General features: G+C 44.6%; 2 protein-coding genes across 5 annotated transcripts in view; one reads left to right on the top strand and one right to left on the bottom strand.

Annotated features, from left to right (window-relative positions):
- SUPT6H (SPT6 homolog, histone chaperone and transcription elongation factor) overlaps positions 1-16,652 on the bottom strand; it is a 31,653-nt gene extending 15,001 nt beyond the window's left edge. Inside the window, exons 1-17 of one of the 4 annotated variants that reach the window (XM_036835479.1) lie at positions 16,442-16,652; positions 7,353-7,494; positions 6,421-6,579; positions 6,247-6,323; positions 5,727-5,919; positions 5,403-5,487; positions 4,495-4,768; positions 3,903-4,004; positions 3,539-3,655; positions 3,099-3,188; positions 2,758-2,900; positions 1,941-2,089; positions 1,693-1,791; positions 1,099-1,228; positions 862-1,012; positions 535-689; positions 139-334 (exon numbers count right to left, since the gene is read on the bottom strand). In XM_036835479.1, the coding sequence (XP_036691374.1) occupies positions 139-334; positions 535-689; positions 862-1,012; positions 1,099-1,228; positions 1,693-1,791; positions 1,941-2,089; positions 2,758-2,900; positions 3,099-3,188; positions 3,539-3,655; positions 3,903-4,004; positions 4,495-4,768; positions 5,403-5,487; positions 5,727-5,919; positions 6,247-6,323; positions 6,421-6,579; positions 7,353-7,461 (2,229 nt within the window). In that variant the 5' untranslated portion in view covers positions 7,462-7,494; positions 16,442-16,652. Of the gene's footprint in view, positions 1-138; positions 335-534; positions 690-861; positions 1,013-1,098; positions 1,229-1,692; positions 1,792-1,940; positions 2,090-2,757; positions 2,901-3,098; positions 3,189-3,538; positions 3,656-3,902; positions 4,005-4,494; positions 4,769-5,402; positions 5,488-5,726; positions 5,920-6,246; positions 6,324-6,420; positions 6,580-7,244; positions 7,331-7,352; positions 7,495-16,441 lie in introns of those variants that run through there. The other 3 variants (XM_036835477.1, XM_036835478.1, XM_036835481.1) reach the window with 3 other exon arrangements.
- Positions 16,653-16,718: 66 nt separating this feature from the next.
- Positions 16,719-24,780, top strand: SDF2 (stromal cell derived factor 2). Its single transcript, XM_036835484.1, has 3 exons — positions 16,719-17,102; positions 20,744-20,940; positions 23,861-24,780. Exons 1-3 carry the CDS (start codon positions 16,952-16,954, stop codon positions 24,146-24,148), a joined length of 636 nt encoding a protein of 211 aa, XP_036691379.1. The 5' UTR covers positions 16,719-16,951; the 3' UTR covers positions 24,149-24,780.
- The last annotated feature ends 1,722 nt before the right edge of the window (positions 24,781-26,502 follow it).

Genomic DNA, 26,502 nt, shown 5'->3' with positions numbered 1-26,502 from the left:
GCACTCCCTCTCAGGTTATGCTACGCCTGCCCCCAGTGTTTCCCCATTAGCTACAGGACAGCTATTAAGGCGTGCCTTCACTCTCAGCTCTAGCTTGGGGAAATCGTATGACTAAAGATCACGAGTTCCTGTCCTCACCTTTATGACATATTCTTTGGCTTCGGCCAGCAGCTTGTTCTTGAGCTCTTTGGCCATCTGCACGTACAGGAACTGCTGCAAAGCTCGCTCGATGGCCATGGTGCGCTGCCGATTCCACTCCTGCACCTGGTGGCTGAACTCATCTCGGTAGTAAAATTGTTTGATTTCTTCAAAATACGTCTGGTCATTGCCATAGCTGAGGAGAGACAACACTGTGGTGTCAGGGACAGAGAAAAGGTGATGCCCAAATGCCCTTGAACACTGGGAGTGACTAAGCCAGGGACGGTGGCTTGCTCAGTTCTGAAAGTGTGGTTCACATTCCTGAGGGACCCCTCCTTCCAACAGACTACTGACCAAGCCTTCCCCAAAGAGCCCCCAGCCCAGAGCTTTGCTTACCCTTCCACCCCCTTCATATCTATGCTGATGTCAATGGTGAGCAGCCCTTCATCTTCAGCCAGGCATATCTTGAGGAACTGGTCGTCTCTCAGTTCCTTAACAGGCTTGTTCTTTAAGTACTTGAAGGAGTAAGAGTAGTGGGCTTCATCCACATCCTGTACACAAGAGGGAATCATCAGTCAACAGACAGACTGGGCTTGACCCTGGGAAAAAAGACCGACTCTCTGCTCTCAGGCAGACAGCTCAGCTAAGCGAGAAGGCAAGAAACTCAGTTCAATCAAACAGAGCTGGACCACATGCTAGATCAAAGCCCCTCAACTGGCTTACCTTTCTACCTTTCTTGGTGGGGGTTATATTGAGCTTGGCTCTCTCCTGGAAAGTTTGCCTCAGCACCTGCCGGACAAGGGGCTCTCGGGCAATCTGCAGGGCTACCATGTAGCGGGCACCTTCCAGCACAGCTTCTGGTGTAGGGAACTGGCTGTAGGGAAAATGGAGGAGCTGCAGGATGAGGACATCTTTGCCCTCAGGTCCCTCCTCCTGCCAGCCACGTACTGCAATGCCTACCTGCAAACATAATCCTTGGCCAGCTCCAAGGGCTCTGCAGGAAACTGCTCTGTCTCGTGCCTCTGGTAACTGTCCCGGAGGTTTTCCCCAAATTGCTCAGGAGTAAGTCCAAACTTTTTGGCTAAGCCATCTAAAGCAAACCAGAAGGGTGAAAGGTGAGCCAACAGCTGGGCCCAGTAACCTCTTGGCTTTCAGTCTAGAGCAGCAATTCTGGGCATTAGACTTTAAAGGGATCACGAATGAGCAGGAGCAGGATGTCTTACAGTGAACAGTGAAAACGCTGACTTTAAATACCTAACAGGCTGTCACAAAGCAGAAAAAATAGAAATTTTCTATGTGACTACTGGAGTCAGAACTAAGGTGGAAGTTACCGTTTAGTAAAAGAACTTCCCAAAGATAAGATGAACTCCCTCTCTCTGATCGTGTGTTTCCCACTCCTTCAGGAATTATGGGAGAGGCTGGACCATTCTTGTGGCGTGGGTGTGGTTCATGGGAGCAAGTGTTAGAAGTGGATTGGTGACTCACTCAGATGTCCTTTAGGTCCTCTTCCTACCTACCAGTGACTATTGGGGAACGTCTACAGCTAGTTTTTACCTAGCCCAGCGCTCTGGCAGATAGTGTACATATCTCGGCGGGAAGCCTGCTTGAGCTCTGGCCCTCTCTGCTCCTCATCTTCTGCCTCTTCCCCATCACCTGGGAAGAAAACATGAGTTAGTCCTCTGGTTTCCAATCACTCCCAAGGATCTGACACATGTAGAGAAGTCCCGAAGTGTAATCGGCCAAGGGGATCCTTGGAAAGGCCATGGCCACCAAGCCTCTAGGTTTTCTTTTCCAACACTCACCTTCCTCATCTCCCTCTTCCCTTACACGCTTTAGCTTCTTGCGGCTGGCCTTGGCGGCATTCTGCATCTTGGGGATGTCACGACCATAATAAAGCAGGAAATGATTGTAGACATCTTTCAGTTCATCCATTGATTGTACATCCTTGAGCCTGGAGGGAAGGGACATAAGACCTCAATTGTCACGGAGGAAGGGTATACCCCAGTTTTGCTACAAGAGATCCAATTCCCATGAGGCAAGATCCCAACTAGGATGAGTACCTATATTCTCCAATTATTAAAGACATGCAATGGCCCCAGACCATGACTTAATTGCAATCAAGGTATCTTAAAGGAGGAATATGTCAAACAAGTGGTGGCTGGTGGTTGTTAGAAATGGCAACAAAAAGGGAGAGGCAGACGTGGCAGCATGTCTCCAGTTCAGAGTCCCTGAGACAGTCCTTGTCCTTCTTTCCCAGGTTCATGCCGCTGGCCACTAAAACCATCTGCTCCCCTCCCACACCCCTCTCTGATTCCAGGCTCACCAAGCTACTTTCTGGTTGTAGTTTGGTTTCCCATGTAGCTTTTCACACAGGGAACATATAAATAAGCAAACATGACTATCTGATCTTCTTAACCTTTTATACCAAGATGGATAAGTAACAGGAATTTCCCTGTCAGAAAGATCACTTCTGACGTGTTGATAAGTTGGGTTTCTAAGGAACGGGTCCCGTGCTGAGAATTTTGCAAGGTTATGCTATTCTGGGGTGGGGGTGGAGGGGCGGGGGCCTGCCTTTGGTGTGAGGGCTCCCTGCAATGGAATAAACCCTGCATATGCTACCTCTCCATGTCGGTGGTGTCCAGAGCCCGGATGCCATCAGCAAGGGGCTTGTCAGGGTCAGCAGAGATTTGCTCGTACTGATAAGCCTGCATCTTCTCAAACAGCCGTGTTAGGTTCTCCTTACGGATCCTCAGCTGGGTCCACTAGGACAAGACAAAGCAGGAGTAAGGGATGGTATTCAGCCTTGGACACCCAAGGCCATGCTGTTCCTTACCAGGAGACCCTGGGGGAAGCCTGACAGGGTCTGGGCTGCCACCTGATATGTACAGAACTTGGGTCCCAGTAGTGGTGGTACCCAGTCCAGCCCTCAACCCCTTGAGGGGCATGGATCCCTATATTACCTTTTCATCCCACTGCCACACCCTCCACAAGTCATTGATATGCAACTCAGGCTCCACATACTCCTTCCGGTAGAAAGCAATGAAAGGCACCTAGAGGGGCAAGGAGGTGGCAGTCAGCCAGAGAGGAAAGATCTGCAAGGACCCCCCTTTGTTAGAGGAATAAACAGCTCCAGGAAATTCAACAGTAGGAAGCTTGGCCTCCCTCACAGGCCCATCCAGGACACATGCTCTCCCCCACCGCCCCCAACAGGGGAAGACAATGCTGCATATGGGGTAGCACTCTTCTCTTGATCACTAGAGTCCATGGTCCTCACGCTTCTTGAGTCAAGGGACCACTGCTGTGGACAGAAGGGGGCTCCCCACCTGACTTAGGCAGCCACCTTTCCCATCACCCCCAGTTGAAGTTCTAACCAGTGGGCCACTAGAGCTTGAGGTGCTACCTCAAAATGCTGATTTCGCATGAAGCCCAGGGCCTCTTTAATCTTCTGAATTGTGCTGGGCCCTTTTCGACTGAAGCTGCTGGTTGGCTGCCCTCGGTCTAGGTAATCACAGCTTTCCTACAGTCAGAAGAAAAAAGAAACAGCAACGACACCATTACTTGCTCTGTCTTACCACACACAAAACTGCTTCTTGTCACAGGATGACCTTCTCAGATTAAATCTAGAAAAATCTCCCTCACATACCCGCACACACATGCTGTTCTATACTAGGCCCACAGATGTCTGGGGCAGGGGAGAAGCAGCTCCTCATTCTAATGAAGTAGCTTCTGGTTCATGTCAAAATATAGCATCTTTTTTTGGGTACCTGCAGAGAAATGGTTGGTGTGGCAAAGGCATTCCTGTAGATCCAGTCAGCCTCTTCTTCCAGTTCATCATCTTCAGCCCCCTTGACGGAGATGGAACGGAGCTGCAGGGGATAAGGCATCACCATGAGACTGACTTTATCTTGTATCTCACGTAGCAAAAACATGCACTACTTCTGGACAAAAACGTGTGCTCCAGAGGCACACGTTTCCAGTACCCAGAAGAGTGTTGTCTGGCAAGAAGTAGGCATGTCGTGTATTTGCTCAAGAATGAGTGCCACGTCAGGAACCATAAGCCACCGGAGAGTCTATGTTGAGCTAGACTTCCTGTACGCCTGGTCAGATGGGGTTCAAAGCCGACTTCCTGTATACCATTTTTTGTTTTTTTTGGCTGCGCTGCCCCAACGAGGGATTGAACCCGCGCCCCCTGCAGTGGAAGCATGGAGTCTTAACCAGTGGACTGCCAGGGAAGTCCCCCTATATACCATTGTTGTTAGATTGTTGCTAGATTGTTTCTCTGCTATAACTCTTGTACCAAGGAGGCTCAGGGCAGTTGATGACAGTTCAGCAGGACAGACACTGGTACTTCCTTACCTGGAACCTCTCAGGCAGGTCAGTAGCTCGGATTTCATTGTCCTGATCTGTGAGGTGGCTACTTTCTAGCTCACTGGGCTCATACATCTCGAAGATGCTCCTGCGGCTCACACGTTTCTTGGTGGTCTTCTTGGGGCGCACTCGGATCTCGCCCTCAGCCTCATCGTCCTCATACTCATACTCTTCCTCAAGTTCTTCATCATACTCATTATATTTCTCAAATTCGTCATAGTCAAAGTCCACACCAAAAATCTCCTGGGCTTCTTGCAGGGCCCTGTGGGTGAGAGCAAAAGGCAGGTGGCCCAGATTCCGGTGAGAGGAGACAAACGCAGCCCCTGCAGAGATCCTGTACCTACCCCAAGGGGACTAAAAAGGTTAAGAGAAATGTAAACAAAAAAAGCATATTCACTGCGGAGGAAAGGCTTAGTTGGGGGACATTTCTGGGGAAACTATTATTTATTGAGATTAAAAAGCCCATCTTTGGCATGTGCCAGTGACAAGGATCAAACAGCAACAGGGCACATGGGTTCATATCACGCTCACTTGATCCATCTTCTGCTAAGACATTATAGTATTCCCTCAGAGCAAAAGCTTTCTTCTAACAAAATTATATTTAGAAGACTAATAAATAAACAAATGAACATGGAGCTGCAGGTGGAAGAGAGAGGCTGGATCCTTGCCTGTGTGTGCCTCCACCCTCATCCCACCACGGCCCTTGAATGCTGAGAGAGCTATCAGAGCTTCTAGAAGCAGTCTGACATCACTGCCTGGTAAAGGATATTAGAGGCAGGGAAGCAAAATGGCTGAGAGCTGACTGTTCCATTTTTAGCAGAGGCCTCTGACCTCCTCCTTCCTGCCCGGGTCCACTCAGATGCCCTTATCACCACCTCGCACCAGACCCCACTCACGCATCAGTGTATCCAGGAAGCTTTTTCCGCCACTTAGGTTTTTTCAGTGGTTGTCCATCGTCATCCACAATGAAGTCGTCAATGTCTGGAGAGGGAAGGGAAGGGTTAGTGCCCAGAGGCAGGGGATGAGCCAGGACTGAATGGCTTTAGTTCCTACTGTAGGAGTGGTCGGTGAGGAGAAGAGGAGACAGGCTCCTGAAAAGGAACTTCTTTGTGTCAAATGCTGGGGGCCAGTAGCTGAACAATGGTCTCCCATTCTATTCTTCAGGGTAGGAAATCCCAACACCCCGCCCCAAACTGGCTTCCCTGCCTAATGCCACATACCTGACTCTTCATCATCTTCCTCCTCCTCCTCTGGAGGAGCCATCGGGGCCTCCACGGCCTCCTGCCCTTCTTCCCCTTCCCCATCCTGAAAGATCTCCTCTGCAATAGCTTCTTTTTCATGTTCCTCCTTGCCATATTCCTCTTCGTCATCGTCCTCATCATCTGACATTTTTTTGACACGTCGGTATTTTTGCTAGGGGTGGAAAACCTGCCTTGTCAGGGTCTGAGGGAACTGGCATAAGGATCCCTGCTCTCCAGTCTCTCTTATTTTCCCACCCCAGCTATACTGCCAAAGGAGACGGGAAAGAACACATCAAGTACGTCCCAAGGCCCACGCTTGAAACTTTGACAAGCCTTTAACAGGCACCCAGAACTGGCTCCACAGCACAATGATACTGAGCCACTTTCTCCTCGCTGACATTCCCCAAACTGTTCTGGATGTGCCTCCTCCCCCCAGAGTCACTGAATTTCAAGGGCTTCTTCCTTCACCCCCAAGGACAGAGACAAAAAGGGCACTTACTCCTCTTTTGACTTTGACACCCAAATTCTCCTCAATGAGATCAAAATCATCATCCTCCAAGCGGTCGTCAAAAGATGCTAGAGAAGACAGAGTGTTGCCCATGGTGATGGGGAGGCCCCTTCTCCACTATGACTTCCACCCCAGCCTCACCTGACCTGAGGAGAGGCTACTCACTGCGTTTTCTCTTCTTGTGGCCAACATCATCTTCTGAATCACCAGAGTCACTACCCTCATCCTCCTCCCCTTCATCTTCATCGTCATCGTCATTGATAAAGCCTTTCAGGTTTCCTTGTTCATCCTGATCATCTAGGTTCTCCTCCTCCTCCTCCTCATCTGGAAAACATGCATGTTTGAGGCATGCAGTTTGGGAAATAGGCTGGGGCTGGGGCAGGGCCACCTGCTTAACTGTTATTTCTCATCTGCTCTGAACCTAATGACCTGGATGCCATGTTAACTCTTCTGCCTCATCTAAAGATACAAAAAACATGACCACTGACTTAGAGCAGCTTCTGGAAAGGAATATCTCTTTTCCACATTCACCATCTGTATTTAGGCAAGATGAGCTTCCTAATTACTTTGGCTCGTCAAAATCATTACTAGAGGCTTTACAGCCACCAGTAACCTTTGTTTTCCTCTCAGTTTATAAACTCAGTAGCTATATTCCTTCTTTCATCCATAATGCTTTTCATGAAGCTTGCATTTTCCTTTCTAAAGCCATTTCATGGTTCCACTCTGCTGATGATCCTAATGGTTGGATTTGGACAGAGAACTTGGAAACTGGGTACGTAAATACCAACAGTGCTAAGTCTCTAAAAGAGCGAAACATTACCTATGTATTTATTTATTGGTTTACTGTCTGTCCCCTCCCACTAATGTAAACTCTACGATAGCTGGGACTTTATGTTGTATTCCTAGTTCTAGGCACAGGGCCTGGCATACAGCAGACAGATGCTCAGTAAATATTTTCTATGAATGACTGAAAATTCTCAAGCTGGTACCTCATGTGTGATAACTTCTGTGCTCAGCCTGAGCCTCTCATCAGCAAGAATCCAACTATCCAAAGCTTAGCAATACTGGGGAGAAGCTTGAGGCTGGGGCTTCCTCACCGTCATCCTCCTCTTCTACAAATTTCTTGGTGACCCGGGGCACCACCTCGCCTTCATCATTGTACTCTTCCTCTGACTCCTCAGCCTCGCTTTCCACAAAATCAGACATTGCTGCAGCTTCTCACGGCCTGCCTGAAGACGACTAGGGAAGGAAAGGAGTTGGGGATAAAAAATGAGACAGAGGACCTTTAAACATTTCCACAAAAAGCATTCAGCTAGGTGCCACTGATCTGCCCAATCATTTCGACCTAGGAGGAGAGAGTAAGAATCAGATGGCTCCATCTCTTCCATTATCCATTCCTCTCACAATTGCCCCTCTCATGTGTACCTTTAAAAAAGCAATCATACTGGACTGCTCTGTATATAACATCTTGCTTGTCCAAAGAGTTTTATCGCACTTACCATTTGGGGACAGAAATAGGCAGACGAAGAAATTAGTGTAGGAATAATCATATAGGTAGGGATACGGTGTAGTGAGATTATATGACTCACTCATAAGTTTGGGAAACAATAATTAAATGCCAACTTAATGACAGGAACTTTCATATACATTATCAAAAGGAAAATCCTTTTCCACAGATTAAACAACGTTTCATCTCAGCCCACTTGTGTGAGTAGTGGTTGGGAGCATTTGGGTAGAGAAGGGGCCTCTTCAGAAACATCAGAACCACAACTCTATTGTGACCATTTACCTCCCCAGCAAAACAAAAACCAAAAAACCAAAAATACAAAAAAACACTTTGAAAGAGACTTCCATGGCCTACAAATTAAATGCAACATAGTTAAATACAAAAACTGCTGGGCCTAAGAGTAGAGGTCAAATTCTGGCCCCACCATCTACTAGGTATATAAACTTAAGCATATTATTGAATGTGCCTGAATATCAATTTCTTCATCTGGAAAATGGCAACAGCACTACCTACCTCGCAGGGTAGTTAAGAATATTACACGACATAGGAGAAAGAACATAGTCTACTATTTCAAAAAATGCTAACTGAGTTTAAATTCGAATCCTGGGCATAATTTTCCTCAGCATTCTGTAATTTTGTACCAACCAATCCCAACTTTGTCTTCTACTTTCCTGCTGTCAGATGCATCCAAAGTCTGGAAATGACTCAGTGGAGAACCACAGTACCATGACATGGAGTTTCCTGGGTTTTAAAACACAGCACTGGGGCTTCCCTGGTGGCGCAGTGGTTGAGAATCTGCCTGCCAATGCAGGGGACACGGTGTTCGAGCCCTGGTCTGGGAAGATCCCACATGCCACGGAGTGACTAGGCCCGTGAGCCACAATTGCTGAGCCTGCGAGTCTGGAGCCTGTGCTCCGCAACAAGAGAGGCTGCGATAATAAGAGGCCTGCACACCACGATGAAGAGTGGCCCCCACTTGCCGCAACTAGAGAAAGCCCTCGCACAGAAACGAAGATCCAACACAGCCATAAATAAATAAATAAATAAATAAAATTAAAAAAAAAAAAACAAAACACAGCACTGGGACTTCCCTGGTGGCACAGTGGTTAAGAATCTGCCTGCCAATGCAGGGGACACGGTTCGAGCCCTGGTCCGGGAAGATTCCACATGCCGCGGAGCAACTAAGCCTGTGCACCACAGCTACCGAGCCTGCGCTCTAGAGCCCATGAGCCACAACTACTGAGCCCATGTGCCAAAACTACTGAAGCCCGCACGCCTAGAGCCCGTGCTCCGCAACAAGAGAAGCCACTGCAATGAGAAGCCCGCGCACCGCAACGAAGAGTAGCCCCCGCTCGCCGCAACTAGAGAAAGCCCGCACGCAGCAACGAAGACCCCACGCAGCCAAAAATATAAAAAACAAAACAAACAAACAAAAAACCACAGCACTGATCACACAAATCATAGCATCAAGATTCCATTCTGGAACCCTGAAGCTGGCTGCTGACCAACTCAGCACCACTCCTCACCCTGTCCTGAATTACGGTCCACTGCATATGTCCATTTTCTCCACTTAGACTATAAGCTTCCGGAAGTCAAAGACGATATCCAATTGAAGGGCTAATAAAAACCATGAAAACATAAACGGCAATATAAGAGGCATTACGTGGTACTTTATTCTGTACCAGATAAGCTGTTTCCCACTAGGTGCTCTATACAAAATAGAAACTACTAAGTATCTGTTAAATAGATTACTTATTGTTTCATGTCTTCCCAGTTAAAGATGGCAGTGGAACTGGAGAGAGAGGAGGGTGGCTAATGGCTACCTCAAGTGGTCTAAGCTCTAGAAGGAGGCTTAAGTTCTGTGGCTCTAATTCTCCTGAAAATTACCCTTACTGATATCAACTGATACCATAACCAATTAAGATTAACTGAGCTCAGGGAAATAAAACTGAAGGTACTAAGTTCTGGTGGAAAGGGAGGGTCATGCTATGGTCTTATGTTCAATTTTAGGCTGAGGTTTCAGATGCCATTCTTTTCAAACTGTACTGAATGCCTACCAAGTACAAACATTCTGCTAGGAGCTGGGGATTTGAAGAGAAACAGGACTGTATGTTCTCAAGGAGTTGATGTCTAGTAGAGGGCCAAATAAGGACCTTAAATAATTTTATGTATTTTGACATATTATGTAGAGCAGACACAGGAAGAGAATTGGAAAATGAACAAACCCACAAAACTGAACCAAAACTAATATAGGCCTTTCCTGGGTACTTTAAGCAATTAAAAAAAATGTGCACTGAGGAATATTTGTTGCACACCTACCAAGTTCCAGACACTTAATAAATCACCTATTAACCCCTACAATGTCCTAGGAGTTACAGCACACTTCTCTCTCCATTCAGCAAAGGAGGAAATAGACTCAGAGATGAAGTCACTTGTTCAAGGCAACACAACTGTCAACTGCAAGAGGTGAGATCTGAGTTAAGGTCTGTCTGACTCCACATAAACAGTTGTTTCTATCACATCAGTAGTTCTCAAAGTGTGGTCCAGGGATCACCCCCTCCTTTCTCTCATGAGCGTACAATGGAGTTTTCCAGAGGTTATACGACATGTAGTATCACAACAGACTGAATGCAGAAGCAGGTAGGAGAATCCAGCATTCCTCTGTTAAGGCAGACATTAAAAGGATTTGCCAAAAACAAAACAAAACAAAACAACCCAAACCCAAAACCAAAACAAACCCCCCTCCAAAAACCCAAACCCCAAAACAAACCAAAAAAACCCCAAAACCCAAAAAAAACCAAAAACCAAAAAAACCCCCAAACAACGTCACTCTTCTTACTACGTTTTTTGTTTTGAAGATTATACTTGTTTTTCATAAAATGTGTTATTTATGCTAAAATGTAGTGGGCTTACTTTTTTTCTCAGCTTTATTCATGTACAATTGACCCCTGAACAACATGGGTTTAAACTGTGTGGGTCCACTTATATGTGGATTTTTTACCCAGCAAATATAGTAGTATCTGTATTTTCATTTTACAGATCTTTAAATTAAATGTGGGAAACCGTTTGTGTTTGATTAGAGATCACAATATGTGGAATCAAAAGAATCAGGGTTTGAGTTTTGATTCTATCCAAACTGTTTCAGCTTCCTGCCCTTGGGTGAGTCATTCATCAATTCCTTTGTTTTTGAGGCAGAGATAACCGTATGCAGATTGTGAGGGGAAGAGAGGTGGGTCAGCACATCAACCCTGTGTTATCCAAGGGTCAACTGTAATTGGCATATAACATTGTGTAAGGTTAAGGTCTATAATGTGTTGATTTGATATACTTGTATATTGCAAACAGGCTTATTATTATGTTAAAATGAATTAACATTCATCTATTTATTTAGTCATTATTAATTTAGTTTAGAAATTAATTTTAATTTCTAATCTGGTTAACATCTATATGTATAAATCTCATAAACATCAATAGATATAACTCACATTAACAAAATGTCTTTGGAATCTTAAATTATCTTTAAGAGTATAAAGGGGTCCTGAGATCAAAAAGTTTGAGAGCCACTATACTACACCATTGTATAGGTCCCACAGGGTGGTGATACAGGAAGCCTTGGGTTAGACTGATGCCCTTTCCCCCCCAAGATCTGTATCCTTAAGGTCATTCAGCCTGAGTACAGCCAAAAGTGAGTATCTAAAAATTCTGCCGATTAAATGTGGTGCTCTAATTTTAATACTGCTCTCTTTCAGCCCTGAACTGAGTCATTAAAAATAGATTTGGGTACAGCAGCCCCCACAGATAGCTTGCTTTAATTAGCCTATCAGACCCACAAATTCAGTCTTGTAAGGCCTCAACATCTTCACACTAAATGCCAGCTCCTCCAGACCAGATGCCCTACAGCCTACTTAGCAGAGAGAAACAGACAGCCTACCTGATGAAAGCACAGCTTTATTCTGTTTTGCGGGCAGCTGGTGCTCTGTGCTGCATGCAGCTTTCCTCCCATTCCCTAGGTTAGCAATGAAGTACATGCTGTGCTATAGCCGGGGAATGCCTCCGATCTAACTCACTGCCAAGACTTCTAGTTAAAATAGCTTGTGCCAGACGCAATCCTGATTTGCTGCAATTTGGGGGAGCTAGGTGTGCAGAGGGTGCTGCAGCAGCACTGCAGGCTGAGGTTGGCAAACAGCAACTATTCCAGAACAAAAACACAATTTATTAGTATGTGATTATCATTAATATATGATATCTGAGTCTGATGTCATTTGGATTTTGTATTTAGGACTTATGCTCTTGAATTTTCCCCATATTCAGATTGTAAGTTAAATTTGCTACTGAAATAGATCCAGAAGGGGAGTCGGGTGGTGAAAGGAGAAGGTTTCTCCAGGCGGAAGCACAGCTGCAGTACAAGATGTGGCTCAAAGGGACAGGCTGGCGGTTACCATGACATTCTCTGGAAGAGGAACGGAGCTGGGATCAGATTGCCACAGGGGAGGCCCTCCACAGTCCCTCCCTTTGAACAAGATGATGTAGGAGGCAATTAAAAGGAGACCAGAGCAAAAAGAGATGTCTGTTAATTCCCCCCACTGGCAGCTTCAATTAACGTTTACAATTTTGTTTTTTTAGGGTAAAGCTCTGTGCTGGGACTTGGGTATATAAAAATAAGTAAAACATGCTTTTGACCCTAGTGTTCATATTCATCTCACAAAAAACTTGTAAATAAAGTTATGACAGGGGCTTCCCTGGTGGTGCAGTGGTTAAGAATCCACCTGCCAATGCAGGGGACACAGGTTCGAGCCCTGGTCCGGAAAGATCCCACATGCCGCGGAGCAACTAAGCCCGTGTGCCACAACTACTGAGGCTGTGTTCTAGAGCCTGCGAGCCACAACTACTGAGCCCGTGCGCCACAACTACTGAAGCCCGCACACCTAGAGCTGGTGCTCTGCAACAAGACAAGCCACCGCAATGAGAAGCCCGCACACCACAACGAAGAGCAGCCCCTGCTCGCCTCAACTAGAGAAAGCCTGCGTGCTGCAACGAAGACCCAACACAGCCATAAATAAATAAATAAATAAATAAATAAATATATAAATAAAGTTATGACAGAGCACAATAAATGTTTTATGGTAGTTATATACGAGAACTATGAAAGCAATATTAAGACAGAGGTCAGAGAATGCCTCAGAAAAGGTGATGCCTGAGTTGAGAGGAGTTAAGAAGATAGTCTGGAAAAAGGCAACATGAGCAAAGGCTTAGAGGTCTGACAGGGCCTAGTGATCTGGAGAATAGCCCTAGAAGTCTGGTGTGGAGTTTAAACTATAAGACATTCTGCATTTGATGAGCAAGAGCCTAGGACTTCTCCAAAGGTGTTCACAAATGACTACCCAACTTGGAATACAAAAACCTAAGAGTTTAATAAACAAAAGTATTCAGAGTCCACTCAAGACAAGTTCTTTTAAATTTGGGATTCAGAACTCTGTCATGAAAAATCCTAATCACATCAAGATGTTAGAATACAGAAAATGTTAATTCTGCCTATAACCATTTTAACATGCATACCGTATTTATAAGAAATAACAGTATTAGAATCTTTTCAAGAATCTTTTCAATGCCTGGGCATAAAAAGCACTATTGTTAATAATGGTTAACATAATAAGTAATGTAAAAATATTAGTTTTTTCTTTTCTTTCCATATTTCCTTGGGGGACAAAGAAAGGGCAAACGAGGAGCAGGAACAACTAAAATATGTAACCAGATTCAGTATCCCTGCAAGTTACTGAGCCTTGTGCAACACACACTGGGGGAGCAGACAGTTCCTGCTCTAGCACAGAGGGGCTGATCTGCCATTGTAGTACAAAAGCAGACATAGACAGTATGTAAATGAATGGGAGTGGCCTAATTTCTTAGTTTAGGAACCCCTAATCTAGAAGTACAGAAGGTCTTTAAAGAATTGATGGCATGGGCTTCCCTCGTGCAGTGGTTAAGAATCTGCCTGCCAATCAATGCAGGGGACACGGGTTCAAGCCCTGGTCCAGGAAGATCCCACATACCATGGAGCAATTAAGCCCGTGCGCCACAACTACTGAGCCTGCGCTCTAGAGTCCCCGAGCCACAGCTACTGAGCCCGTGCGCGCCTAGAGCCCGTGCTCTGCAACAAGAGAAGCTACCACAATGAGAAGCCTGTGCTTGCCACAACTAGAGAAAAGCCCGCGCACAGCAACAAAGTCCCAACGCAGCCAAAAATAAAATAAATAAAATTTAAAAAAATTTATTAAATAAATGTTAAAAGAAAAAAAACTGATGGCAAAGGTACCATGGGAGCCTGTAATAGAGGATTCTAACCTGCTTTTGAGAAAGTGACTTTAAATAAAGACCTCAGTGAGGCGGAATTAACTAAGTGGAGGAGTTGGCTTCTTTGGAGATGGTTCGAGAAGCGGTGTTGTTGGAGAAAAGTGCTCCCAGCGCAAGGCCCAGAATATGCTGTAGCAGGAACAGTGAGGGTCAGTTTGACTGGAGAGAGGGTTCATGATGAGTGAGAGGTGAGGCCACAAGGATCTTGATAGGACAACTTAAGGATTTTGGATTCTATCTGAAAGGTGCTGGGAAGCCCCTACAGGTTTTAAACCAAGAACTGACTTAATAATTTACTTGTTAATTAAATAAATATTTATTTAATGAGTGCCTACTACACGCCAGGCACATACAAGACAAACTCCCTGCCCCTAGGATACCTGTATTCTGTAGTTTGCCAGGAGACAAACCACAAACAAATAAAATAAAGCTTGCTGTAAGTGCTAGGAAGGAAGTAAACACCCTCACCTTTGAGAGGGTTAGTTTAGGCCAAGAGGTCAAGAATGGGCAGGCTGTGGTATGCAGAGCCAGGGGAGGAGGTTCCTGGCTGAAAAGGTGGGCAAGAACTTGGCATATGGTAGGCAATATCCTATGGCCAGTGTGACCAAAGAATGGTGAAGGCAGCGGAATGCGAGAGGGAGAAGGGGCCTGCTCAAGTCAGGCTGCGAAGGCCACGGAAAGCCACTGGAAAAGAAAATGACATGATCTGACCTGACCTGATCCTGCTAATGTGGAAAATGGACTGGGAGGGGTTCTGGGTGGAAGCAGAGAAAACTGAAGATACTATTGTGGTAGCTTGGGCAAAAGATGCTGGTGGCTTGGAACAGGGTAGCAGCAGTGGAGATGGAGAATAGAAGAGAGATTTGAAATATATTTTGGAGGTAGAAATGACAGGACTTAATGAAAGACCTGGCGGTGGGGTGGGGGGGTGGATAGTAAAAAAAAATCCAAGATGATTTTCAGAGGTCTGGCTTTGGTAAGCGTGTGGATGAGAGTACCACTTAGTAATGTAGGGAAGACCAGGTTTGGGATGATGGGAAAAACCAAAATTTTCTTTTTCTTATGTCAGGTTTGGGATGTCTAAGAGACATCCAAATGGAGCTGTTAAATAGGCATTTTGTGTGATTCTTAAACATAGAGGAGAGAAGGCTGGGCTAGAGATTTAAACTCGGGAGTTGCCAACTTTCAGATGGTTATTAAAGCCACAGGACTAGGTCATCTGAAGGAAGCATGCCGAAAACCCAGGATTAAACTCTGAAGGAAATTCAACTGTAAGATGTGACTGCACCACTTCCTGATGTGATTAATCCCAGGATGAGATTTAAACCTCTTCGGGAGTAGCAATACCATGCTAATCTGATCTAGTAGCCGCCCAAACCAACTAAATAAGCTTTCAGATGTTTCAGACTTGTACTGGCTGGAGGAACACAAGTCATGCAAAAGGGCTCTAAATTCACAGTTGATGGGGGAGCAGTCATACTTTTGTAATCAATACATAAGACTTAAAAATCAGTAACTTTCATATAAACAGTTAAACTAAAAAACATCGAACTAAGCTTTTTTTGTCCCAAGAAATCATATTCAAAATTCTTTACACTCTCCATGTTCATTAACAACAGCAGTGTAACTTAATACTCCCTTGCTACTTCTGATATTACAGTGAAGTATTTTAAGAGAGCTGAGGCCTTCTCTAAAAGAAAAATAAGTATCAGTACTTGTAACAAACACGGGAAATGAATCGCTCCAGCTGGTTCAAGGGAGTCCCTGGAGAGAAAGGCAGAAACTGGAAGAAAATAAAGTTTTTGTCTTAATAGCCCATTCTGATGTGTGTGGTAAGCGTCTGATGAATGTAGTCATTTACAAAAAGTTCTAATTACATTACTCAACAATATGGAAAAAGACGGAATTTGGCATCGCCCTCTAGCCTGATGGCCGAGTTGCTGGAAGCTCCGTAGGTTTCACATCCCCAGGACAAACAATTCGATCACCTGATCCTGACTCGGAAGCCCCAGGTCCCTTCCATTCCAAACCCTATCGCGCGGCCCAGTTTTCAGAAGCTGCGAGAGAAGGACGGCATCCCAGGAAGCCTGCTGACACAACAGGCCACCCAATTTATGGGTTCTGGGTGGCAGAGGGTTGGGAAAAGCCTTGAGACTCCGAGCAACTACCCCGCTTTCTTCCTCCTTCTCTCTCATACAGCAGGGCAGGCCGGCGGCCCCCTTCTTCCCGCATACGGCTCCCCAGTGCCTCGTCCCTTACGGGACCAGGCCCTAGGAGCCTGGCTCCCCACCTGACCCATTCGAGGAACACGCTTTCCAGTCCAAACTTTACCTGCCTGAGGCCCGCCGCTTCTCCGGTGCGCTAAGCCCCCACCGAGGAAAATGGAGTCCTCGAACCGAGACTGGGAAAAGATAGTACGGACCCACCGCACAGTACCTCCGCCGCCACCGCCGCCGCTGCTGCGTCAACGTACTACGTCACTTCCGGCTCCCTGTCACTGGGAGTGGGCGGACCAGTTCTTGCTCTCTTCTCCCAAACAGGTCTACGGGCTTCGCCGGGGGCGGGGGTCGGGTGGGGAGGGAGGGATGGGGGTAGCTGGGCTGGGCTGGCCAAAGCAGGTCAGGAAGGCAACTGTCACAGGGCCCCCGGAACAGAATAAGTTGAATGAGGAGGTCGGAAGCAACCAGACCTAGCCTGTTCCTCAGGCCGCTCTAGCCAAAGGAACCATAAAGACCAGACTAGAGCTCCTTTTCGTCCTCTCTGTGGTTCCACCCGCGGCTTCCGGTTCCGGGGAGGGGCCGAGTTTTCTTCGAAGATTAGGGGTTCCGTGCTACAGACAGGATGGCTGTGGTGTCGCTGCTGTTGTTCGGGGGTTTGTGGAGTGCTGTGGGATCGTCCAATCTGGCTGTCGTTACATGCGGTTCTGTGGTGAAGCTGCTCAATACGCGCCACAACGTGCGACTGCACTCACACGACGTGCGCTACGGGTCAGGTACGGCCACCCGGGTTCGGGTGGGCTGGGAAGGCTTGGTAGGCTCCGGAGGGGGCGGGGCCTAGAGAGACTCTGAGGGGTGTGGTCTGGGAAGGTTAGGGGAGCCCGGGGGAGGTTCCTGAGGTCTGGAGGCGGAGAGTCCGAGAGTTGAGTGGTCTTTAAGCATCTTAATCGTAATCTTAGTTTCTATGTGGTGAGCTTCGTGCCAGGCACATTACATATTTGCTTTTTAAAACTTATAACATTCCTACGACGCATAGACTATTATTATCCTCATTTTACAGGTGAGGAAACAGACTCAAATAAATCGCATACTCAAGTCTTGGCAGCTAGTGAATGACAGTGATGGGGTTCGATCCACATCTGTCCAGGGTCAAAGTCTGCTTTCAGTTACTGCAGGCTGGTACTACTCAGTGCAGGAGAGACAGACATGTAGAAAATTACAGTAAGTGCTGTTATTTCTGAAGTCTTCCAAGACCTCATTCTTTGATTATAACCCTCTGTTCTAGCTCTTTTCCATCTTACACTTGGTCTTCAACTCTGTTCCTTTGGCTTCTTTTCACTCAGACCTTATCCTTTTTGTAAAGAAGAACTGAAGCACTCACTGGAATTGGAGAGGAAACTGTTTAGAGGGCTTTTTAACGTATGAAACTAAAATGCTTAGCTTGTGGGTTCATTTATAATTCAGCAATTATTTGTGGATTCATTCATTCAGTATAGATTTAAGGAATCTACTGTGTGTCTAATATTGTTCTAGATACAGGAAATACAGCAGTGAGCAAGTTACAAGGAAACGAAAACAGACAGAAAGGAGAGAAAAAAGTTCAGGTAGTGAGATGTGAGAGACATCTAAGATGACTGCTAGATTTCTATCTTAGATAACTGATGATGCTATTAGCCAAGAGAGGAAGGAGTTCTCTTAGATGGAGACTGGACTGTGGTTTATGATACCCAAAACCTGTCTGGCCAGGTAGACTAGGAGAGGAACTGAATTGTCATTGTTGGGACGTCTTAATAATCCTAGCGGTGGGCTTCCCTGGTGGCGCAGTGGTTAAGAATCCGCCTGCCAATGCAGGGGACACAGGTTCGAGCCCTGGTCCGGGAAGATCCCACATGCCGCGGAGCAACTAAGCCCGTGCGCCACAACTACTGAGCCTGCGCTCTAGAGCCCGTGAGCCACTACTGCTGAGTCCATGTGTCACAACTACTGAAGCCCGCGTGCCTAGAGCCTGTGCTCCGCAACAAGAGAAGCCACCGCAATGAGAATCCCGCACACCGCAACGAAGAGTAGTCCCCACTCGCTGCAACTAGAGAAAGCCTGCGCGCAGCAACGAAGACCCAATGCATCCAAAAATAAATAAAGTAAAATAATCCTAGCGGCCATTCAGTGAATACCTACTATGTGTCAGGCTTATTATATTTTAATTTGATCTAGTTTCCTATTTTGGATCTACTGAATCAGAATCTGGGTGGAGAGAGGCTGCCAGTAGGAATCTATAGGTTTAAAAATCTCTTCAGGTGCTTCTGATGGGCATCCAGATTTGAGAACCAGGTTCAGTCTGGAGCTCAGAAGAGAGATCTGTGCTGAGCCTGAGATACAGAGTTAAGTACAACATCATTGTCTGGGTGGTGGTTGAAGATGTGGGGAGAGTAAATGAAATTGCCCAGGATGAACTGTGGTTTGCAATCTGGTGTCAATTTGAATCACTTGAAAAACTTGTTGAAGCACTTGTAAATGCTTTTGTCTTGATCCCCAACCAGTATTTAAGAATGTATAAGGGCCAGGGATGGAACTCTGGGTAATCCTAAAGTTTAAGAATGGGAAAGGAAGTGGAGGGTTGAATAGAAAGTGAAAAGTAGGAGACAGAAAGTGTAGACCATGATTTAGTGAGGCATGGAAGTGAGGACCAAGAGAACTCTAAGGCAGTAACCAGAAGTGAGGAGGGAGGGTTGGTTAGCCTTTTGTTTTTTAAGATATAACAAAATCATTGAGTTGAATAGAAGAAACAAGAGAGAGAAACTGGTAGTTTAGTCATAAACATTCACCCAGATAACTGGTACAATGCAGTTATGTTAAGTGGTAAAAGGGAAGTGTCATCAAAAGTTTGTGGTCAGGCAGGGCCAGGGGACTGAAGGGAAAGCTAGGAGCAATAGGCAAGAGTGACTGAGGAAAGTGTCTGGGAAATACGGAGTGCCTTCAAAGAACTGAGTAGTGAATGAGGCCTAGGGAAGAGAATATCCCTTGAGTTTATATGAGTGGCCTATTTGGGGGAACTTAACAGAAAATAAAGCTTTGTGGGAGGCCAGGTGGTAGAGTGGTTAAGAGTGTGAGTTCTAGAGTTGGTCCACTTAGGTTCAAACCCTGCATTGTCTCTTAAGATTATGTGATCTTGGGCATATTATTCAGCCTTTTTAACACTCCACTGTAAAATGGGGGTAATAATAATAATAGCTACCTCAGAGAGTAGATGATTGTATCAATTAAGAATATTCAAGTAAAAAGCCTGGGTTTGTATCTGATACCCAGTAATTGCTCAAGTACACATTAGCTGGTTAGCAATTATTATTTGTATATTTCCACTTTTTTTCAAGCCTGTAGCTACATGTTTAACCTAGTACCTTTTAACCTGCAAAATCGCACCATTTTTAAGTAGTATGAACCAAATTTAGATGACTTAAGAATACTTTTGTGGGACTTCCCTGGTGGTGGAGTGGTTAAGAATCCTCCTGCCAATGCAGGGGACACGGGTTCGAGCCCTGGTCCGGGAAGATCCCACATGCCGCGGAGCAACTAAGCCCGTGTGCCACAACTCCTGAAGCCCGCGCACCTAGAGCTTGTGCTCCGTAACAAGAGAAGCCACCGCAGTGAGAAGCCTGCGCACTGCAACAAAGAGTAGCCCCAGCTCGCCACAACTAGAGAAAGCCCGTGCACAGCAACAAAGACCCAATGCAGCCAAATAACTAAATAAATAAAATTGAAAAAAAAATGTTGAAATTGTAAATTAAAAAAAAAAAACTTTTGTAATATGCTGGATATATCACTTACAGGAATTGGAGAGCTGTAATGGCTTGTTGGATTAAAGTTGACAGCAAAAACCAGTCTCATTTTATTTTGTTTTTAATTAATTTATTTTTGGCTGCATTGGGTCTTCGTTGCTGCGCGTGGGCTTTCTCTAGTTGCGGTGAGTGGGGGCTGCTGTTCGTTGCGGTGCGCGGGTTTCTCATTGCGGTGGCTTCTCTTATTGCGGAGCACGGGCTCTAGAGCGCAGGCTCAGTAGCTGTGGTGCACGGGCTTAGTTGCTCCATGGCATGTGGGATCTTCCTGGACCAGGGCTCAAACCCGTGTCCCCTGCACTGGCAGGCAGATTGGATTCTTAACCACTGTGCCACCAGAGAAGCCCTGATATGGTACACTCTTAAACATAGTTTATCATATAATAACTAATACTATATAAATACATTTAGTGTTTTTCATATATATTTTAATATCATAGAAGAAAAAAATATGAAGCATGGGGTTTCCTTCCCAGCCCCCCAAACCTATTTTATGACACAGGGCACATTATTAGCCATAGGAAAGAGAGGGGTCACGTTAAGCTCACCCTCTTTTCTTTTTCTTTTTCTTTTTTTTTTGACTGCAGGTAGTGGGCAGCAGTCAGTGACAGGTGTAAGCTCTGTGGATGACAGCAATAGTTACTGGAGGATACGGGGGAAGACGGCCACAGTGTGTGAGAGGGGAACCCCCATCAGATGTGGTCAGCCCATCCGGCTGACACATGTCAACACTGGCCGAAACCTCCACAGTCACCACTTCACCTCACCTCTTTCTGGAAACCAGGTGAGGTGGCATCCTGTGGGTCATTGCTGCTCATTACTCAGTTGAGTTGTTTGATATCTTGGTTCTTAGCCCTTTCTCTTCCAGGTATAGATCTTCTCTTTTGTGCAGACCTGAAGAATTGCCTCTGTCTCATAAGTGTGAAGGAAGTTGTTTCTGGTCAAAATGGAGACTCTACGTTTAGATCAAATCAAGAAATGAGGAAAGAGAGAATAGGTATATGTTAGTGTATCATAAGTTATCTTGATAAATCTTGCAATAAAGAAACCCAGTGTTTTCCAAACTTGTGATAAAAATTATTATTTTTTTATGATGCCAACTAACCACATTAGGAAAATGAATTAGGTATTGTGCCATTTTTTTTAAGCCTTGAACTTTTGAAGGATGTGGATCCCTTAATGACTGCTTCCTTCCCACTCCCCCTCTGTATATATTTTTCCCTATTAACATCTTAACATTAGTATGGTAAATTTGCTACAGTTAATAAAGCAATACTGATATGTTATTATCAACTAAAGTCTATAGTTCATTCTGATTTCCTTAGTTTTTACCTACTGTCTTTTTTCTGTTCCAGGATCCCATCCACATTACATTTAGTTGTTTCCTTAGACTGCTCTTGGCTGTGACAGTTTCTCAGATTCTCCTTGTTTTTGTTGACCTTGATAGTTTATTTTTTATAAATTTATCTATTTATTCATTTTTGGCTGCGTTGGGTCTTCGTTGCTGCATGCATGCTTTCTCTAGTTGGGCGAGTGGGGGCTATTCTTCGTTGCGGTGCGCAGGCTGCTCATTGCGGTGGCTTCTCTTGTTGCAGAGCACAGGCTAGGTGCATAGGCTTTAGTAGTTGCGGCACGCAGGCTCAGTAGTTGTGGCTCACAGGCTCTAGAGCGCAGGCTTAGTAGTTGTGGTGCACAGCTTAGTTGCTCCGCGGCACGTTGGATCTTCCTGGGCCAGGACTTGAACCCATGTCCCCTGCATTGGCAGGCGGATTCCTAACCACTGCGCCACCAGGGAAGTCCTGACCTTGATAGTTTAGAGGAGTGCTAGTCAGGTATATTATAGGGTGATCCTCTGTTGGAATTTGTCTGATCTTTTTCTTATGATTAGACTGGATTTATAAAGGTTTTGGGCAGGAAGACCACAGAGGTAAAGTGCCATTTTCATCCCATCTATCAAGGGTACATAATATCTTATGATTGTTGATATTGATTACCTGGCTGAAGTAGTGTTTTTCAGGTTTCTCTTGTAAAGTTATTCTTTTCCCTTTTTCCCTTTACATACTGTACTCTTTGGAAGGAAGTCACTGTGCACAGCTCATACTTGAGTTGGGAGTTATGCTCCTCTTCCTTTAGGGTAGAAGAGTTACATAATTTATTTGGAATCCTTCTGCATGGAAGATTTGTCTTTTCTGTATTTATTCAGTCATTTATTTTCATTGGTATGGACTCCTGTATATTTATTTTATACTTTGAGTTATAATCCAATACCACTGTCTTCATTATGTTGCTCACATTTTTCCACCTTTGGCTGTTGGGAGCTCTTTCAGTTGTCTCCTGTGTCCATTTGACCTGCTCCCATCATTGTGTATGTGTGTGGCTACGTTTTAACACTTCCTTAACTTTCCGGCAGTAAAAGATACTCCAGGCTCATCTTGTATATTTCTTGCCCCAGTCCTAGAATCAGCTATTTCCCTATGGAGTCCTGCTTCCTTTTATTGGAAAAGGGTATTCTTAAACCAAGATCTAGGCCTTTCATGAGCTTGTTGCTAGGGGATTTTGTTTCTTTTAGGCCCTCTCACCTGACAGAGCAAAGAAATATATGTATGTACGTGTATATACTCATATTTATTGTAAGTGTTCACATATGTAACCATCTATATCTATATTAAGTTAAACATGAGTTCTTACTGATGCCTCCAATTCTAATCCATTGCCACATAGACCATTTTAGCCTCCTCCCTTTGCTTATTTGTAAATTCCCACTCTAACAGTGAGACACCGGGCTGCTAACACTCTCATCCATTTACTTACTTGTTCAGTTCCAGTATACAAGTATAGTAGTAGAATTGTTAATTATGTGCAGTTTCTTTTGCCTTTAGTCTTACAGACTTTATTTCCAAATAACTGATTTTTATCATCTAAAATTTTATAGCTCTTAGTGTATATTTAAATTGTATGTGTCTGGTAGTGGTCATTTTGTAATACGTTTTGTAACGTATTGAGTCACTGTGTTGTGCACCTGGAACTAACATAGTGTTGTAGGTCAATTATAATTCAATTAAAAAAAATTATATATGTCTGAAATAATCAGTTACTTTTAAAATTGTGATAGAAACTCTGAATTTTTGGTCTTATGGGGAATGGGATTAGAATACGAGTGGAAGATAGAATCTGCTATACTCTGCTCAATTAATATTTATTATTTTATTTAATTCTCACAATTATTTTGTAAGGTATTATTGTCATCATTTTATAGAGGAGAAAATGAAAGCCCAAAGGAGTTACACAGGAAGGAACAAAGCTGACATTCAAGGTTTGCCTGTTTCCAGAGCCCATCCTCTTTCCAACTTGTGTTTCTCACCACGTCACTTAATGTCTAGTTAAGGGAATGAGGCAGGAATATTTAACGTCAAATAACAAGAGGTAAAGTATTTTAAGACTATAATAGAAAATATAAGGCAAATAGAGGAATATTTGCAAAGTAAACGTTTGGACCATAATCTTACGGCAAGTGATTTCATGTCCTTGGTGTCTTTTTATCTTTTTTCCACAGTTTTATTCTATTTTATTTATTTTTAAACAACACTGGAAAGCCTCTTATTTATCACTTTTGGATAGTCTTAGTTTTCTTCCCATTGCCTCCCTCCCCTTTTCAAGTCTATGTGTCAGCCATACTAATGTCACTACCTATCTGTGTCTTCCAGGAAGTGAGTGCTTTTGGTGAGGAAGGTGAAGGCGATTATCTGGATGACTGGACAGTGCTCTGTAATGGGCCCTACTGGGTGAGGGATGGTGAGGTGCGGTTCAAGCATTCTTCCACTGAGGTTCTGCTGTCTGTCACAGGAGAACAATATGGTCGACCCATCAATGGGCAAAAAGAGGTGCATGGCATGGCCCAGCCAAGCCAGAACAATTACTGGAAAGCCATGGAAGGCATCTTCATGAAGCCCAGTGAGTTGTTGAAGGCAGAAGGCCACCACACAGAGCTATGAGTCTGGAGGCTGTGAGCCACTGTCACCACACAGTGTTCATAGACATCTGCTGCTCCTTCACCCTTTGGATCCCTGCCACAGGTGACCATGTCACCACTGAGATGAAGATGCATGATAGGAAACAGTAGCTGTGTTTGGAAGCCTCAGCCCTTCACACTTGAATTGGTTGTTCTCCCAGACTTGGGTCAGTTATTTCTGAGTACAAGACTTGGTGGTGAAGGAGCAGATGCTTTTTATTCATATTAATAAAACAAAAACTGAGGGAGGCATCCCTCCTAGCTGGGAAATTTTTATTCCTCAGAATCTTGGCATCATGGATTATTAATGTGTGTGACTTTTCTCCCACTTTCTTTCTCCAGAATGATAAAAAAAATTTCACTGTTAGTCACTGTGTTGTCATTTATTAGGCACGCTATTTCATAATCTGATTAATCCTTGAGTCCTAAGAGTCATTGCTAGCACTCTTTTGAGATGATGGGAACCTTTGGTGTGGGCCCTTTTGAAAGCCTTACTTGCATCCCACTTTTTCTATCTTTACTTTCACTTCTCCCTCAGCACCTCATCTTTATTAGATTTTTGACTAATTATGGCTATAGACCCTTAATAAATAGCCAATAAAATGTTTTATTTTGGATATGTTACTGTACTTGAGAAAAAAGGGTAGGGGTGGAAAGTGGAACCAACATTTATTTACTGCTTGCTAAATACTAGGCACCATATTATAGATATTACCTCATTTAATCTTCACAGATATGTTACCGGGTATATACTACGATTTTACCAATGCAGAACAGAAAAGTTGAGTAACCGCCTGAATTCTTAAAGCTAGTAAATAATTTGTAGACAGGAATCCATCTTTTTACTGCAGTACAACTGTGTTTAGTTCTTGGGAGATAACTATACTTTTTGGACAAATGTAGCTATCTTTCTCTGAAAAGGGGATTAAAAAGCTTTTGTCCTCTACTCACCTCACTTCTTCCTTTCCTCTGCTTGGAAGTTCCAGGAAGTTTGCTTCTCTGTCCTCCAAGGATGGTAGTGGTGAACAGAAGTGTCTGCCATCTGCTGGAATTTCAGTGACTAGCGGGCCTTTTTATTTTTAGAAACTTCTGGATTTTTTCCTTACTTGCTTTAGGGAGTTAATGTTGAACATTTGGGGGTACCAGGTCTGTGCCAGACGTGACCTGTAACATCAAAAGACTTGATCTCTTTTACAAGGGCTCGTCTCAGTAAGCTGAGACCAGGAACTAGTTGAGCTCCATCTCTGCCCTCTTCCCTCTTTTTCCACTTCAGTTGCATTGCTCCCTTGAGAGCTCTCCAGAAAGAAGTAGACAAATGATAAAATCAACATTTCATGCCATTGAGATCGTTGGGAGTAGGGTGGTAACAGTCTGGGGAGAAAGAAAGGAAGCGATAGAAACAGCTGAGTAAAGGGATCAGCTTTCACAACATGAACGAGAGTAGGGAGTTGTGTTGCAAGTAGCCCTTCGTGGCTTGGTCAGAGTTTTTACTCAGTTGTTGGGCCTTCTCTGAAGGTTCACAGACAGAACATACCTTGAGGCTGCAGATTACAAGGTGGATGGCGGAACTATAGCGCCCGAGAGATAAGTACGAACTTGAAAAAAACAGTGGTGGAGCCCTTGGGAAGATGTGAAATGACCAATAAGAGGATTAGATGAGGAAGGAAACCAGTTGGAGGGGTAAAAGCAACTTTGGGTAACCTAGGTGAAAGTTGAAATGGTGCTTTATCTGAAGAAGTGAAAAAAGTCTCCAAGAGAAATCCTGAAGGATGTTTATGGAGATGAGGATGTCAGAGCAAAGGGATATGAAGTACTTATTTTGAAATAAGTATGTCGAAGAATCTGAAGCTAAAGAATTTTTTTAGATTGTACTGTATTAACATCACTATACTAGAGTTGGAAGGAATCTTTGTCCAATGACTTCACAGAGAAGGAGATAGGCAAAATAAAGTTGGCCCTGAATTCTCTATTTCATATAATTATGTTTGCTTCCTAGATAAATTGTTGCTGAAGAGCAAGAACAATATTCTTTACTTATGTAATACCCCCTGGCCCAGTGCCTAGATTGTGCTATTCACAGTAGAAACTGAAAACTGCAATGAAGGGTCCAGAATGGTGCAACTCATTCCTTTGTGGATGGAATGAGGTGGGATTTTTGAGGCCTTTTAATTACCGCTTGGTTTCCTCCTTAATGATGTTCAGACAAGACTCGAATAAGACAGGATAACTACTTCGTGTGACCCAAGGGTATAACTTCCGCAGTAGCCTCAGCATGAGCCCTAGGTGGCCAAGCAGACTCTATAACTACTCCGGGAAACTGCTTTGAAAGTGGAACTC

The sequence above is a fragment of the Balaenoptera musculus genome, chromosome 20, assembly GCF_009873245.2.
Source record: "Balaenoptera musculus isolate JJ_BM4_2016_0621 chromosome 20, mBalMus1.pri.v3, whole genome shotgun sequence".
In the NCBI taxonomy this organism is placed as follows: domain Eukaryota; kingdom Metazoa; phylum Chordata; class Mammalia; order Artiodactyla; family Balaenopteridae; genus Balaenoptera; species Balaenoptera musculus.
The sequence above is the reverse complement of the archived record's forward strand: the minus strand, read 5'-3'. Positions and strand labels throughout refer to the sequence as shown.